Source organism: Acartia tonsa, chromosome 6 (assembly GCF_053477335.1).
Source record: "Acartia tonsa isolate MP-2025a chromosome 6, ASM5347733v1, whole genome shotgun sequence".
Classification (NCBI taxonomy): Eukaryota; Metazoa; Arthropoda; class Copepoda; order Calanoida; family Acartiidae; genus Acartia; species Acartia tonsa.
The window spans coordinates 25,639,387-25,657,567 of record NC_137265.1 but is presented as its reverse complement, the minus strand read 5'-3'; the positions used below and the strand labels follow the sequence as shown (position 1 = coordinate 25,657,567).

The window sequence follows — 18,181 nt, the reverse complement described above, 5'->3', positions numbered from 1 at the left end:
TGTCAGTCTCTCCATTTGTTCGTTAAAGTCACATAGGGATGGTTCCCCCGCAAAATGCCTATCGGGACACAACATTGCCCTCTTAATTTGAAATTTATTTAAAATAAGAATGGGAGTAGTATTTATCTTAAATTAGGTTCTATTAGATACAGGGTAACGACACTCCAAATATAGGCCTCGCAGTGTTACTAACAGTGGTTAGGCATAAAAATTAGTTTCTATTTATTTTAAAACTAATGAGGGTTATTGTGCTCGCTAGGCACTTATAGTGAAAGCCCCAATAACTTAAACCAACCATATTCTTTATCATATTTTATAACTTTTTCTGTTGATCTTTAGCTAGTTATTAGATATTTAAAAATTTTCTGTGTTAAACATCAATTTCATATTTTGCTGCATGAAAAAAAGGTTGACAACATCCATAAAAACGTAGCTTTAGATAATCGACAATCAACGAAACTGACTTACGTTTTTTTGAAGAAATGTATATTTTGGAAAAAAAACATGTATCAAATTGACGTACACACAGATTAATGAGTTGCTTCGCTTTAAAGGTTATACCATATGGTTAGATGGGTCCAGGATTGAATTCTGAATGACGATTCTAACGATCCTAAATTAATACGGACGGATATAAAACTAGGTGTAAAAAAACTTCGCTTTTATTAAACTAAAAAGAATCAATTTGACTAGGATATGATATGGTCAGAGCATGGATTTTAATTGATCTTTAGTCAATTAATTCTTGGAATTAATCCTAAACCTTTTTGCATTTTCATCTGAATTAATCATGGAAAATACATTCATATCTTTGTACAGTCCTAGCGGTTGCCCTCCAAGCATCTAGAGGCCCTGTATTCGAAGTGCAAGGGAGGGTACTTAAAAATAGCCTAAAGCCACCCAAAGACTTTAATTTCAAAATAGAATTGCCTAAAAACATCCAACTTTAATGTGTAGTAAGCTATTAAAGGACAAAAACTACAACACAATAGGATGTTTTTCAATGAACGCCAAATTGCACATTTCATTTAATTCAATGAACAAAGTAAAATTTGTTAGGTTTTATCTTACTCAAGCCTGAGCCTCTTAATTTTAGGGGCAACTTCTTATTTTCCAAAACAGAGGAAAACCTGACTATGTTCATCCAAAATAAAGCTTCCCTGATATAGAGAATTGAATAGTTACAATAGAGAGCTGGATCTTAGCGGACATAAAAACACTTGATTCTACACCTATGCTATAATTAAGTAAAGGAATGCTAAAAATCCGATATTCTTTGTAAACTATCCATAAATACAAATATTTATAAAAAAAAAAGTCTAGAAGTAGCAGTGCTAAGAGCAAAAATGCTTACAATAGGATATAATAAACCAACTGAATTTTAATGTTTAAACAACAAGGATGAATAAATTTTTTTTGTAATCTATAGCGCTGTTTTTTTCATCTCTTGTAATATAAAGTAATAAGTTCTTTTGCTTGAATAGTTTGTACTTTTCAGGGAAGATTATAACTGTCTTGTGTAGGTTTAGAATAGTTTCCTGACCTTGCCGCTCTCACTAGAAGCTATTAGTCCTCATATATAGAGTAGTAAGCTTTTTTTTGTCTGTAACGAAGGATCTCCTTAACCGCTGAACCGATATGGTTCTCCTTTACAGTGAAGCTTAATGTAGGTCCAGGGAAGGTTTTTTAAAAACTATATTGGGAAGAATATCTAAAACCTCCCAAAAATGACCCCCTCAAAAACAAATATTTTTTCTTTTTATAAATAAAATAAAAATGGGGGTTATACTTGTCTTTATCACTTCTATGAAACGCTACATATAGTTGACATAAACATTGGTCATAATAGGAATAATACAGACAGTCCTTAAAAGTGTGAAGTTTTGCTGAGCTATAGAAAAGCAATAAAAATATTTTCTTCATTGTGTTTTCAAAGGATTCAAAACAAACAACTTGAAAATTTTGCAATTTAGCTGTAGGCAATAGGTTAGGTTAGGTTGGGATTGTTTTTGCATAATTCTACAATCCTTATTAATAGCGAAGCTTTACAACACAAAGGGTAGGCCAGTCTGTAGATCCATGATAGATAGCTCTGATACTAAATTCATGGCCGTTATAAATTGCAAGCCTTGAATGGGGATTCCTGCTACAACAAGAAATAACTCATAATAACCAATATCTTTTGTGATTTCTAGAACAATCTCAGGACAGCTTGTTTTAAGCGTAGCATCACTATAATTCCGTCGTAAAATGGAAGTATTTCCATAATAATTAGCCTGAATTTTAGGCTAATTTACTACAGATTAAAATTTTTATTTTGCATGTTTTTCTGTTTTTTTTACCTCCGATTTTTAGCTTCGAGTTTTTTTTGTAATTTAATCTTTTAAAGCAGCAAAATAAATAATTATTATCTTGAAGAAAACAAAATTCTTAGGTATTTTTTGCTATGTATTGTAAATCAATCATTGAATGTTATTATTCAATCAATCCGCGACTTTATATTTTCAAAAAGCCATCTATAAACAAGAAACGTAATGAAGTGTCATACAGACAGACACTAGTTCTAGAGATTATGGAAAATTCAATGAAAGAGGAGGGGGAGGTACTGCGAGATTTTTCCTATTACTTTTTTGAAAAAGGTGGTGGGTTGGTGGGTGGTAATGTCGTGCTTCAACTGCTAAATTATTGCATAAAAGAATAATAAATGTTAGTTGTCCAAAAAGAATGGGGCTCCTAAAAACACAACTCATCCATTTTTACATACAGATATTTTTAAAACAATTTTATGGGTTTTCAATAAAGTGCTTTTTGCTTTAAGTACATGGTACATAAACAACATCTTAGAGATCTTAAGAGACACAGGCATAACCCATAATAGTTGTTTTGGCCCTACTGTCTAGGAAAGAAAGGGGGGGGGGGGGGTTAGGAAAAATGTTATGAAATGACCCCAAGACATTAAAAAAGAACAAACAAATTTCCTATGCTTCAGACAAAAGACCTTACTCTTAATTTTTTAGAATTAAGTTATTTTAGCGTTAAACTTAAAATTGAAAATATCATTAGCTTAAAGTGTAAAAAATCCATGATTTAAAAGCTATTAAAAATATTTGCACATTATTCAATACTTTTAGCCATATAATAGATGGAAGGTGAAAAATTTAACAAATTAGTTAAAGTCTCTTTGTAAAAAATAACAATGCCCTTATACATGAACCTACAATAACCTATCAATTTAATGAACATTGAAATCATTACCCGGACCTTTATAAAGCTTTTCTGTTAACATAAATCAGGGAGGGAGGAGATATTGAACTGTAAATAACACAAATAACCGCAAAGTTTTATTACCACGTTATCTTATTTGTTTGATAAAACTGAAGGACAGGCAGTTTTAACATAATTAAAGAAATTGCAGGGATCTAAAGCAAAAAGACAATGGCCGAGAAATTGATAAGCCCCAATGTTGATACACAAAAATTTTCTGTAGATTACTATTAGCTGTTCAAGTGTTTGGACACTCAACTCAATGAACCAACCAATCAAATTAAATAAAAGCCCCCAAAGTTATGAAGACAACGAATAAGAAAATTTTATATTAAACTTTTGGAACTGCTGTAATAAACAGTCCAATGTCCCCTCTCCCCATGACTAAAAATGTATTTCTGGTTATATGGATATTGGCAGGCGCCAAGTGAGATGTGCATTCACTTCAGCAAATGTATCTTATTATCAGAACTCCATATTATTGCCAAATTTACTAATCAGCATCTTATAACAATAATACAATGCCCCCAACTCGTTTCTTCACCCTTTTCACTAAAATCATCTTCAGATTGAGTCTGAAATTATGAAAGCTTTGCCTATATAAAGGGAGAAGTAGGTTTTGGGTAAAATCCGTAGAGGCGCGTGTTTTAAGGCTTAGAAATAGTGGTAGAACGATAATATTCACTAAATATGTGTATTTGTTATTGAAAAGAACTATAGACAATTTTTTTTTAAGTTAACATAAATTTTTATCGTTCTACTACTGTTTTTAACTTAATAAACATAACCTTTACGGATTTTACCCAAAACCTACTTCTCCCTTAATGCGCAAGGGAATGCCTTGCCCACTAAAAGTTAAAAACCAAACTAAAATAATAGTCACACATTGTAACCAAATCTTGACTGAATATTTGAATTTAAAAAAACTTTTGGACTTTAAAAGGTATGTTACTCTTTTTGCAGAAATGAACATTTCTTTTAATCATAAGCACATTTTTCAAATGCTTTTTGAGTCATATTAATTTAATTACTATAAGCATCTTTAAAAAAAATACAATTGGCCTTCAATTAATGATTATGAAATCTTGAATAAAAAGGAGAAAAGTTCAATGCTTCATTGGCAGTTTTAAAGACATGCAAAATGTTCCTATTAGAACCAATGTAGCTCTTCAAAAGTACATACTTCATCTAATATTATAAGCGACTATGTATGAAAACCATCAAAAAAGCATGTTTTTCACGCCTACACGACCATTTTTGAAATCATTAGAAATATTTTGTTAGTTAAAGATGACAAATGTTCCACGAATTTCTTCAAAGCGTTAGGGAAAGATTTTCATTTTTAAAAACGTTTACATTATTTCTTATAATCTATTGATTAAAACTGTATGATAAGATTAAAATACTTGATTGTTCAAAGAAAAAAATCCATGTTTTATAACTCTTAACTCAATTAAATTAGGATTTAAAAGCGTAGTAATTTTAGTCCGTCTTTCATTAAAGACCTTGATTGTTAGCAGACATTGTTCATTCCTCCCATTAAGGCGGGGGGGTGGGGGGTTAATACAACCATTTCTTAATAAATGCACAAATGGCACTTAGAATCCAAATTTCGTTATGAAACTTTGCATGAGTAATCTTTGGTAGGTCTATTTTCACAAAAGTAACGGCTAACCCGTTTAGCCGTTTTTTTTTGCTATTTTTAGTGCAAATCTATCATTAATTGCGTAGGAATCAACTTTTTGAAACATATTTTTGCTTAACTCATGTGAAATATTACCAAAAACCATTTTTTAGATTTCAAGTTTCGGATTACGAGATGGTTGCATATCCCCCCCCCCCCCCCCGCCCTTTTTGTGAGAAGGACTGAAACTTGTTGATTGATGGATTTATAAAATTAAAATAGCTATAAATTGAATGGTACTCTACAATATTCTATTTTATTGTATAGATTTTTCTGTTTTCTTGTCGTCAAATTGTTAATTGCTGTGCTTAATTGTCATTGTTTTTTATTGCACATTCCTATTAAATCCTATAAACACGCGCGACAAATGAAATCATTAAAGTATCATAAGATTGTGGATTTGACTTATGTAATTAGTATTATTAAAACCTTTAAATTTAGAGGTTAGTTAGAGGAATAAAATTTTTTCTTTTAAATGAAATATCTCTGCGTGTGTGTTATCAGTGTAAACATGGCTAAATGCATAAAATGATTATGTTAATGAAGGATAAGCTTTTATTGTGGTGTTTTTGCGATGTTTTCAATTATCTAAAATAGCAATTTTCATTTTAAAGATATCATTTTTTCCTTATCATGGATGTTTCAGTTTAAGTTTATTAATACTAGAAACCCTTATCTACTCGCTTACTCAAATACAAATATGATATTATTACTTGCGTTGATATATAAACAGCACAAAACTGTGCATTGGTTGTCGAAAATCTTTTGTAAATGTTTGCAAATGCAAAGATTATAAAGAAGTTTGTCCTTGAAAAACCACAAATAAAATTCCCCCTGGCAAAAGTACGTTAGGCTGGATTAAATTCTTAACATTGGGCTGGTTCAATTTTGTATTTTTATATTTTCATATTAAGAGCACAACTTTCATCGTCTTACTTGCTAATAATATTCACTTTTGTTGAATTTTATTGTTGTTACTTCACTTATGGACAAAGTTATACTTGATATACTTTAATCAAGAATTAGAGGATTGTTTGTTATCCCGAAAGGTTAGGTTATTTATACTCTATAGAAATGTAGATCTAAAACTATTTTTTGACAATCTTTCTGTTTTTACTCAATTTAGAGTTTATAACTTTGCATTAAAAGTACTAAAGATATTATGCTTTATGATATTTAGATTATCCAACCACTATTTATATTTCTTTTGACATCATAATTATCCTCTAATTATCTATGTTATATTTTTGTAGTAAAAACCAACTCTCTCTCTAAACCAATATATTAGTATAAGAAAAATGAAAATTGTTAATGATTAGTAACACAAACATGCAACTTGGACACACTGTTCTTTAATTTTATCAAGACTTTTTCAAACTAGAACTTTTAAGGCCTTTTAAATATTTTTTAATTAAATATAACCCATCCGGATTTATTGAACAATTGACCTTACAAGAGCGAATTGTAATCTATGAAATTTTAAGAAATTTGTTTTCAAAATGAAAAGATATGAGAAAGCAAACTTGTAATGGAACCAAAATTGAACAAATTGGTCTTATGAAGTCATTGCTGTGATAACTCTTGGTGGGCCAAAACTAAATTATCTTAAAATCTATTTCTAAATGTCTAATTTAGAAATAATGTTATTGAAAAAAGTCTTGATTTCATTAAAGAACAGTGTGAGGGAAAATGCTTATTTTGACATAATTCAAATAATTCTAATTTTTCGTGCAAATTTTCCCTTTTTGTATTTTATGCAACTTTTAAAGGCTTTCTTAGAATATTATAATGCAATGCATTTTCTCAGAATACAGGAATTTGTAGATTAGGCTCAATAAAACCCCCTCAACATAAAACCCAAAAACATTAAACACTTTTAGAGACCTTCCTAACCACTTTTCTTTAAATACTGCACTGGCAAGAATAACCTTTTATCAATATGCTATTTTTCCCCCAAGATTATGCTGAAGATTAAAAAAATCACGCAATTTAGTAGCAAACCAACAAGCAGTTAGAATAAATAAATAAATAATAATGAAAAAATGTCCAGTATTATGATGTAAAAATTTATATAAAATATCAATAATAAGAAAATTATAAAAAGGAAGAATAGATAGAATGATAGAACAAAATGTTAATCTAAATATCGAACCATTGTCTCTAATCCCTGTTGATCTTGGTTGTGGTGGCTGTCTTGCAACTGTTCACATTTATTTGTCTGTTGGTGGTCAACATTTATTTCCAAGTCATCACAAAGTGTTTCATCTTCCGTATTTTCAATATTAAATGCATCATTTTCCTCTTCTGTGATATTTTCAAGGTCAGCATTTTCTTTGTCGACATTAATAACATCAGAAGTGTTGTAAAGGATAGGATCATTTTCATCTTCGTTTTGATTTTCATTGTCCCTAGGGGAAGATTGTTCACTAATAGCACCCTGAATTTCAAGAACAGTTAGAAGGGAAGTGTTTGAGGTATCTGTTGTATTTAAACTTGCTGTTGATTCTAAACTTAATTGTTCTGTAATGCCTGCTAGACTATCAATTGATTCATCCTCGATTATACTTTCTGAAGGTTTAATATCAAAATTTGTGTTTAGATCATTATTGTCAATATTATTGTTAATAATCATATCATCATGACTAACTGAGTTACTATTTACATTTGTATGATCACTGGTTAACTCTGTAGAATCATCTTTTACATTATTATTATAATTACTATTATCACTGGAATAATCTTCACTATCATTATCTTTAACCTTATACAGAACACCGAAGACAGTTCTATCCTTGGCATTAGTCCCCTGCTTCTTCTTTCTTCTTCGCTCCAAAGTTTTTGTTTTGTACTTGTTACTGCCCCGCTGCTTCTGAGCATCCTGACCTTTGATTTTATTCCATTGGACAATATCTTCAACGTCACAATATGATACTAAATGGTTGAAATCAGCTGACGGCCGGCCGCTCTGCTTCCTTATAATTTCAGTAATGCCCTCAGACAAGGATCTTGATGCCTTGCTGTGTTTGTTGTGTGGTTGGAAGACTAGAGAAGAGGAGGAAGACGACCTGGAGCTAAATTTCCCGCCATTTTCCCATGCCCGGCGCGGCAAAAGTATACTTGAATTGCGCACAATACCTAACAAATCTGGATCACTGTGGTTGCTGTCTTTACGCAACATTCTAAAGGCCAGGTCATCTTTAACTGTGTCAGGGTTGCGCATAGCGTTGAAATGACTGCGGTATCTGTCCTTGGGAACAGCATGCAGATAATCACTGTCAGCCCCGCCGCCCACCGGTCTGACAGGTACGCCAAACTTTGGCTGTGGATCTTTAACAGCCCCAGAGTTGATATCCCTGTTGTTTCTAAACACCATGTCGTCAATTGTAATATCAGGTTCATCTGGATCAGAAGATTTTTCTGGCGCTTCTGGCTTGTTGAAGGGGTTCATAAAGGTATCATCTCTGCGCTCCAGTGGTGATAGTATGAGGTAGCTCTGATTTGACAAATCAAACGTACTGGCAGTTGTCGTGGGTATTCTGTTGGCAGATGCCTTCATCCTGTTTATCATGTCATCAGCTATGGGATCATAGACGCCTGATCTTCGCGGGGCTGGGGTGCGTGTGCGTTTTGGCGTTGAGGTTGTCAACATGTGGTCTAAATTTTCAAATGAACTAGACGTATTCCAATTCAACATGGCGTCTAATTCTGAGTAGCCCATTTCTTCCGAAGTATCCAGTGATGTGCTGCTTTCTCCTGTTGGCCCTTCCTTGCCACGCCAGATAAGTTCTTGATGTGGTGTAGGTAAATCTCTGCGCTCTGCCCGGTCAAGCAAGTCTTCATCCTTGTTGATAGCTTCACAAGCATTCTCAAGTTCTTTCATGGCGTCCCGATATTGTGAGCGTTTGCGTTTTGTACTAAAACCTACAGGAAAATATGCTTAATTATTTTTTTGGCCAAAACCCTTCCTTTTTACCTCTTTCATAATATATGGTAATAAAATCAGATTTTACTTGATAATGACTAATTTATCAATATTTTTATTAAAAACTAAAAATAACTAAAATTAATTGTTTGTTTTTGGCCAAAACCCTTCCTTTTTACCTCTTTCATAATATATGGTAATAAAATCAGATTTTACTTAAATATGACTAATTTAACAATATTTTTATTAAAAACTAAAAATAACTAAAATTAATTGTTTGTTTTTGTAAAAAAAGTGATTAATTTTAAAATTAAATATTTAAGCATTCCTGGTAGTGTAGATTCTGAACTTGATTTTGATACAACCAAATCTAAATCTAACATATTTTTCTGCTTAGTTTGTAGCTGCTTTCTAGCTGTTGGTCGCGTAGAGGGTAAAATTAGATGCTTTGAGCCGCTTTCCGAGCAGCCAGAGTCTTTAGAGCTGACAGAGGTTGGACTAGATTTACCAGACTTTTCAGACACACATTGACTATCACAGTTTTGCAGGAGCGGCGGAGTTGACACATTTGACACAATAGCACTGTCCCTATTAGGGGTCTTGATGTTCCTGTCATCCGATACAAGGTTGTCAGAGCAGGCAGGCGAGACAGAAGCTGTCGCCAGGCGGCCAGAGTGTGGCGCCCAAAATTCTTCTGCTGAAATGTCAAGATCGGATATTGTTAGGGTGTTCATTGGATTGATGTTAGGGTGATAGTTGTTATAATAAACATTATGCGAGTTTGATAAAGAAATTTGAGTATTTACCGGGCCAGGGGAGGAAGCTGGAGGGGGATACAGTACAGGGGCCGAGGCGTACAGTTGGATAGGACGCCGTGAGCGGGGCTCGGAATCAACATACATTGGAGAGGCGCAGGTTTGCCTATGTTCATGAACTAGCACGTCTCCTCGCTTTGGAGGACATGTTGTCTGTTGGGCGTTTGTGAAATGTTGTGATGGTGGTTTATAAACACCAGATACTAGTGTTGTTGTTGTGGTTGTAGTCGTTCTTGTGGAACTGTCATCCACAAGAGCAGTTTTATTTAGATCTGGAACACTCAGGTGACTTTCCAGCGGTTTAATAACAGCTTGATTGCCAGGTATTACAGACGTTGACAGCCGTTCAGTAGATCTACATCTTGCAATTGTTGGCGTGTGTGTGATTGTTTCAAATGAATATGACATGGGTCGACCGCTGTCTTCGGCGGTGTGCAGCACAAGACGACGGCGAAGGTCTCTGGGTGGCGGTGCTGGCGGCTGTGATGGAGTATTAGAGTGTGGCGTGTACATGCTGTTGTTCATGTATGGTGAGCGGGGTGGCAGACGGATGCTTTCAGCATTTGGCGCGCCAATTGAGGCTGACCGACGAGTTGGCTGAGTCATATTAATAGTTGTCTGTTGGGCGGTAAAATGATATGGAGATGGGTTATTATAATGTAAATTTTCTTTATGATGCATATTTGAAGAAGTATTTATAACTGGCGAGGAGGAGTTAATTGTGAGAGTTGATGACATTATTGACGGGGTGTAGGAGTTTATAGTTGGTGTTGAACAAGGAGTCCACTCGTTTTCAACATACTGCGGTTGTAAATGTTGTTGCTGCTGAAATTGTTGTTGTTTTAGAGATACAACAGTACTTTGTGATGTGGAATTTGTACTTTCATTACTTTGGGATGAATGCGCGTAATAATTGCTGGGGTATACATTATTCCCATTGTAATGATTGGGAGGGTATGCACTATTGTCACTGTAAGGATTAGTAGGATATACACTTTTATCACTATTAGGAATATGAGGGTATACAATATTTTGATGACTGTTCGGATATTCACTTTTCTGACTGTAGAGATTATTTGGGTATTCACTATTGTGATGATTTGTGGGGGAAACAGCTGTATGAATGTATGGAGAATGAGTTACGACACGGTCTGGCTCGTCAACGGGTATATAACCTGAAATTTCAATTATTTTCAATGTAAGACATTAAAATTTTAATATTTAAAAGGCCCAATAAAATATTTAAGTAGCTGGAAATATTTTCTATAAAAAGTATAAATGTTATTGTAAGTGTTGCTTAATGAATAGACAAATATAATTTCAATGGTAATGTCTCTCAAAGCCTCAAATATAAGGCCTCTAACGGTGTAGTATATTTTCTAACGCTTTGATACAGAGAATGAACATACAGACTTACATTTGTTCCCTAGTTAGAGAGTAGCTGCGTCACTAAATATTTACCTAAGGAAGGTCCCGTAGAAGTGCCTCTGTTAGCCGTACTAACACCATATGATCTGTCCACCACTCCAGGTGATCTTGACCTCCGGTAGCATCCTCCTGGTGACCGTGACCTTCGACCAGAGTCTTCGGGTGTTGGGGTCATTGGACTACGGGCTCTTGGAGACCGAGATATGCTTAATCTTAGGTAACAGATTATGTACTTATGTAACTGCAAATGGGAGGGGAAAACACAATTTTAGGAAATTTATCTCAAAGTTCCTAGTTGAGCACAAAAACTCTCCCCTAATTAAAAAAATTTAAAATAAAGGGTTTTGGGGTAGTTCTTAGATTGTTTATTTAATATTTTTGGTAAGATTTTGTTAGGTTATACTAGGTAGCCCCGCAGGTTTAGGGCATAAAAGGTATAGACCCCGCAGGGCTTATAAAAATTTAAAAAAACTACCCCTTCCTTATTTTCAATTTATTTTAAATATTTTGAACATTTTTTATGTATAAGAATATACTTCCCACCTCCATAAAAACAACTACTCGGCTCCTTGGATTTGAAAAAATCTTTTAAGTAGTAAATTAACTTAAAGTTAAGGTTTTTTTATTATATAAGTACAATATCTATGCCTAGATTCAGAAACGCTGCGCCTGTTCTTAACATATTGTCCTTGTTGGCTGTTCCTTTCCGGAACTGGCATGTTGGCAGGATGGTCCGTCCGCCTGTCCAGCTCTTTAAATGCCAGGTCCAAGGATCCAGTAAGGTCTGAGTCTACACCACTGGACCGACTGGAAACACATTCCCGCGCCGTTGGAAAGTTTTGTACCTGAGAAGTTTTTTATTGCCGTAAAATTCAATAAGATTAGGAAAATGTTATCACAAGAAAAACTCATTCCCATATAAACAACCCCTTAAATAGTGGATGTAAATATTCATTTATTTCCCGGGTATGATCATTTATATCCCGGGTATCATTTTTAGAAGATTTTTAATTTTTTTTGGAAGATTTTAGAATTTTTATTAATTACTAAAAGAAAGAAAATAATCTCCTTTTTTCATATTTATAATATTTTTTGAAAAGAACACTTATTTTCAATATATATAATTTAGCATAAAAATAAGTTTTTGTTTAAATGAGAATGATATTCCTAAACATAAAACTGGACAGGAATACCCCATTTTTTCAATCTTTCAACCAATAATAAATGCAGTTTATTTTAGTTTTCAATTGATTACATTAGAATTTATTGACTAGGACAGTATGTCTATAAAAAGAGCAGCAATATCAAAATGAAACTAGTAAAATAAACTTAGTTTTGATATAGTGTTTATTTCTAGTTTTTTATTTGACAAGAATATGCTGGTATTGTTTCAAATAAATTATATGAAATGGCATTGGAAATTTTGATTCAACAATTTAAGACAAACTACATTAAATTGTCTTTAAGAAACTGAAGGACAATGTCAGAAATTTAAATAAGTATCAAACTTCCTTTAAGTTGACTTCGTACAAGTACAATTAGGAATAGTGACTAGAAATTAATCTTTCTCTAAAGTAAGTATATAAACTGTTTTGGTAGCTTGTTAAAAATTTGGGGATAAAATTGGGATGTAGAATAATTTGTAAGCAGTGGCGTGCGAAGCACTTTGTCTAGGGGGGGGCATTTTGAAGATTTTGTAAAATTTTGCCCCCCCCTAAATCAAAGTGCCCCGGGGGGGCACTTTGCTTTAGGGGGGGGCATTTTGATTATATATACTAATTTTAAATAAGGGCGTTTTAAGGGGTGGGATTATTTGATTATGGGCCTCCTAGTCCTTATCCCTTCTTCCCCATCCCTTCCCCCATCCCTATTTCCCATTTATATCCCCCATCTCTTCCCCCCCATATCTTCCCCCCCTCATCTCTTTCCCCCCTCATCTCTTCTCCCCCATCCCTTCTCCCCACCCTGCAATGACCGAAGGGAAGGGAGCTAGAAAGCATCTTCGAAAAAATAGTACAGAAGATAAATTAACCTACCACCCCCCCCCCCCTCCACCACAAAAATTTTTAATGGGTGGAAGGGGATGTTATAAAATCTCAGCAGGAAGGATGAATAACCTCATTAAAAAAAATTGGGGGGGGGGGAGATAAAAACACTCATTTTGGAAATAATTTACCAAAAATTAACCTAATATGAGAAAATGATATTAAACATTTCTTTATTGTTTGACAACAAGGATGACAACATCTTTAAGTAGCCAAGCACAAAAAATCATTAATAAGAATACAGACAAGTAGATTTAAAGAGCATCTGTTGAAATAAATATATATTATAGGTAGAAAAAGTCACAAATCCTTTTTCCTGTATGTTGTGTGATGACAGTCAAAGTAAATTACATACTGGATGCTCGAAACAGCAAGAAATTTTATTTTTTTAATATTATAATCCACAAAAAATCTATTGTACCATAAAAACCAAAGATATAATGAACTGTGTAAAAAATAAAAAAAAAATTACTTGTCCTTTCATTGTGATAAAAAGCAGAAACCATTTGGAAGGGCGCGAAGCGCAAATTTTTTTCTTCAAATATGCAGGGAGGGAGGGGTTTTTGGGCTATTTATTACACTAGTCCCCAATATTTCATAGCAGAAACCATTTGGAAGGGCGCGAAGCGCAAATTTTTTTCTTCAAATATGCAGGGAGGGAGGGGTTTTTGGGCTATTTATTACACTAGTCCCCAATATTTCATAGCAGAAACCATTTGGAAGGGCGCAAAGCGCAATTTTTTTTCTTCAAATATGCAGGGGGGGAGGGGTTTTTGGGCTATTTATTACACTAGTCCCCAATATTTCATAGCAGAAACCATTTGGAAGGGCGCGAAGCGCAAATTTTTTTCTTCAAATATGCAGGGAGGGAGGGGTTTTTGGGCTATTTATTACACTAGTCCCCAATATTTCATAGCAGAAACCATTTGGAAGGGAGCGAAGCGCAAATTTTTTTCTTCAAATATGCAGGGAGGGAGGGGTTTTTAGGCTATTTATTACACTAGTCCCCAATATTTCATATAAAATTTTCTTATTCGTTGGCTCAACAACTTCAGGGACTTTAATGGAATTTTGATTGGTTGGTTAATTAAGTAGAGTTTCCATACATTTCATCCACTAATTGTAATTGTATATAAGGTAATTTTGTGTATCATCATTGGGGATGTACATAATTTCTTTGGTAAAAAGTTTATATTATACAAAATAAAATACTTCCTATAACCTGGTTTGTTAGGTTCAGTGAAAAAAGATTATAACCTAATTTCTACACTAATTAAAAAATTTGGTAAGATTAAATGAATAGTAACTGTCTGTTTGGCGCAAAGCGCCAAAAATTTTTTTTTGAGTATTTCTTAATCTTTTTTTTTGGAAACTGGGATAGTTTTGCTTTTTGTAGGGTAGGGGGCGAAAAGGGGCATTTTTGTTGACCAGGGGGGGGCAAAATGGGGCATTTTTTAACATTTAGGGGGGGGCAGGGGGGGCGGTTGCTAGGGGGGGGCAGGGGGGGGCGTTTTGGTCGCTAGGGGGGGGCGATTGCCCCAAATGCCCCCTTCGGTTCGCACGCCACTGTTTGTAAGCCATTGTCCGCCCCCTCCTCCCTGAATGATAATACAGTTTGTTTAATTACTCCCTTCTTAGTAATTCCACCTTTCTTTAACAGAAAATAGATTTTTAATGTAGACAACTTTTCAAGTATATACGTTTTTATCTTTTTAATGCTCCGTCAATTCTTCGTCAATTTAATTGAAGAAGGTCTTTAAAACCAGTTTGAAAAATTTCGTCTAAATAAAAGCTAGGCTTTACCTATAGTAAGTTTGGATTACTTTTTAATGATTAAAAAACAACAGTGCTATAATCTAGGAGGGAAAGTAAATGTTTGTCTATTATAAACCCTCTATTATTTGACTAGAGTAGTGGATAGGCTTCATAAGAAACGGAAGCAATCCAGAAAATTTTTGGTTCAGTGCGATTGTGGATTTTTATATAAAGTTAATATGATTTCTCGTATTCATTCGAATCCGGTGGATAGGAACCGGTTCTCATCCATACGAAAAAACAATATCTAGCATCGAATTATATACAGCTTTCTACGAATATAAAAATGTACAATCATAAGATTAAAACCAGTTTTTTTATCCGGTGCCTTCGGCACTTCTGGGCTAAAAAACTGGTTTTAATCTCATTGTACATTCTATATCCGCGGAAAGCTGTTTATAATACGATGCGAGAAATAACTATTAAATCTATTTACAAATAATTGTTTTAGTAGAGCAGATACTTTATGGTAAGATATGTCTGTCTTTCTGTTTATACCATCCCTACTCAGTCTACAGTTTCACCTTAAATAACACACACACACATATATTCAAACTTGTAAAAACTTTATATTTACTAAAAAATGTTTTAAATTTTTTATCATTATTGTATTGAAGTTTACTGTTCTTTTTATATAAAAAATAATGTTGTTATAAGTGTTTTTTTATGAAAAAAATGACACTTATTCAGATTAGATAAATAGGAAATTGAATATATTTTCAAAAATTTCCAACCTTAGTAAAGTTACGCTCTAGTGGGACTAATTCATAAAATAGCTACTCGTTAATTCAGTTGGTTTGTTTTGATGGCTTGCATTAAATGTCTCAAACTATTAATTTTTTATCATCCTTTTTTGTCTGATTCAAAATTTAAAAAAGTTTAACAAAAAGTTTCTTGATTTTGATAAAACATATTTCTCCTACTAGACAATATCGTCCCTGTCATATTACATGTGTGTATGTTTGACTGTGCATTTAAAATTATCCGAGTTATGAAGCATTTCATTATCATATCTGCCTGTATATATATGTTATTTTTATTTGGAGTGCGACTAAATATAATCAGGGCATGTCCGAACGTCTTTTAGTTGCCTGGAAGGTGCTAACTATTCTAAAGGCTCTGCTTTTGCTTCTACTTCGTAACTTTTTTTTATCAAAATTGCAGATCTAATTATTGATTTAATGTTAATTTTCGTCAAATTAAAGTTATGCCTCCGCTACTTTTGAACATGAATTCTTATGCAATACAACTTATACGTTTTGTAATATTTTTTTTAGATTCGAATGGGGTTGTTCTTTTTGCCTTGTTACACTTTATTATGCTACTTTAAAGTAACAGCCTAAACTGCATAAAATCAATAGTTTGTTTTACTAACGAGACTATTTAATTTACAAAAATTTGAGACTGAATAAAATTTTGGTTATTTTAATTTTACGGCAATATTAACCTGGTTATCGCTATAAGATCCTCTCCTCACATATCCATAACTGGGATGGAAGTAGAACCCTTGTCCAGCGGGCTGAGCGTCCGGATACCCGAAATCCGGCTTCAAATGCGGAAATATGGCTGGCGGCGGTTGATGGCCACTGACTCGCCCCCGGCTTGAGGCACGCGGTGGTAACGGGGGCGGTGTTTCTATATTGGCTTTTATCACATTGCTGTAACCGCCGTATTGATAAGCATCACTGCCTCGCCTTATAATCCCGTTATTTTCAACAATACCGGCGCTTCCGCCGCCGGTGCTAGAGCAACCGTCATGATTGTAGATAATCTCGGTCATTTCTGATCCCAGGCCTTTTGTGGTGGCAGATTTTTTGCGGAACAGCGCGCTGATACTCCATCTGCCTCCCTTTTCGCGGCCGTTTCTGGCGGCTTCAATATGGCGGATAGGACTGCCTGTCAAAATATGCAAACATTAAGGTCTAGTTTTTGTGGCATTTTTCTTATTTCTTCAGTTAACCACCTCTTAAATAATTTCAAGGAAGTTGCATTAATTATTAATAGATAGTAACACTTAATATCCACCCATTTTCTTTTTATATTAAACAACCGGTTATGCCCCTAGCATCTAGGGACTCTGCATACGAAGGGACAGGAAGGATCTCTAAAAATAGCTTTAAACCATCCCAAGACTTGAATCTGAAAATAGCCAAAAATCTATTAGGTTCGGTTTGGAAATCTTAAGCTTCAGACAAATAAAACCTTATTTGATAGGATTAACGTAAACACTCTTCTACATGTAAACATGAAGAATGAAGGGGGCTTAAAGATGGTTCACTCTCAATATGAGTGAAAATACAGTTTTTATTATGCGGTATAATTGTGCCAAATTATATATTTACTTTTTTTTATGAAAATACCTAACATTTGTTTATTTCGCAAAAGGTTAAAGTAATTTTATAGTAATCAGTGTTTGTTATTTTTTTATGTATTTTTTTTTCTTTTCAACCATTTTTCCACTTCACTTTATTATACACCAAAATATGCGGATTTGTATGTTTTATTTATCGGCTTAAAAAACTTAAAGTACTGTTATTTAATTTTGATTGGTTGGTTCATTATTAGTGTTCTAATTTTTCAACCAATAATTCTAATTAACAAGGATTATTTTTTTATCGTATTCATTCGAATCCGGTGGATAGGAACCGGTTCTCATCCATACGAAAAAACTATGTCTAGCATCGTATTATATCCAGCTTTATACGAATATAAAAATGTACAAAAGATTAAAACCAGTTTTTTTAGCCGGGGCGGCGCAGATATAGAATGTACAATTATGAGATTAAAACCAGTTTTTTTTAGCCCCGAGGTGCCGAAGGCACCGGCTAAAATAACTGGTTTTAATCTTATGATTGTACATTTTTATATTCGTAGAAAGCTAGATATAATACGATGTTAAATATAGTTTTTTTCGCATAGATGAGAACCGGTTCCTATTCACCGGATTCGAATGATTACGAGAAATAACTATTATTATCATCCATTGTCTTATCACTTAAGATCCCTAACTAGACTTAGCTAAGGAGAATTACAAGATTGCTAATAAATCCTTTATTCATGGCATTAGCTTTGTATCAACCAAGTATGAAAACAGTGCGGCTTTCAATTCAAACCAGTAATAAAAGATTTTTAATCTTTTTAAAAACTATTTAGCCATCGACTCTTTAGCCATTACAAATTCTCAATATTGTTTCTCTGTATTCATGAG

The 18,181-nt window shown here is 33.8% G+C and overlaps 2 protein-coding genes across 2 annotated transcripts in view; one reads left to right on the top strand and one right to left on the bottom strand.

The window, feature by feature from the left end:
• LOC145322229 (steroidogenic acute regulatory protein, mitochondrial-like) overlaps window positions 1-18,181 on the top strand; it is a 243,691-nt gene that overhangs the window by 74,420 nt on the left and 151,090 nt on the right. The window lies entirely within an intron of this gene.
• Window positions 9,140-17,340, bottom strand: LOC145323033 (uncharacterized). Its single transcript, XM_080165419.1, has 5 exons — window positions 17,334-17,340; window positions 16,421-16,869; window positions 11,762-11,958; window positions 11,147-11,325; window positions 9,140-10,860 (listed from the first exon to the last, which is right to left on the bottom strand). Exons 1-5 carry the CDS (start codon window positions 17,338-17,340, stop codon window positions 9,140-9,142), a joined length of 2,553 nt encoding a protein of 850 aa, XP_080021545.1.

Coding starts and splice junctions, on each gene's coding strand:
- LOC145323033 (XM_080165419.1), bottom strand. Junction 11,959..16,420: donor GATCTTATAGCGATAACCAG/GTTAATATTGCC, acceptor AAAACTTCTCAG/GTACAAAACTTTCCAACGGC. Junction 10,861..11,146: donor TTCTACGGGACCTTCCTTAG/GTAAATATTTAG, acceptor TTGAAATTTCAG/GTTATATACCCGTTGACGAG.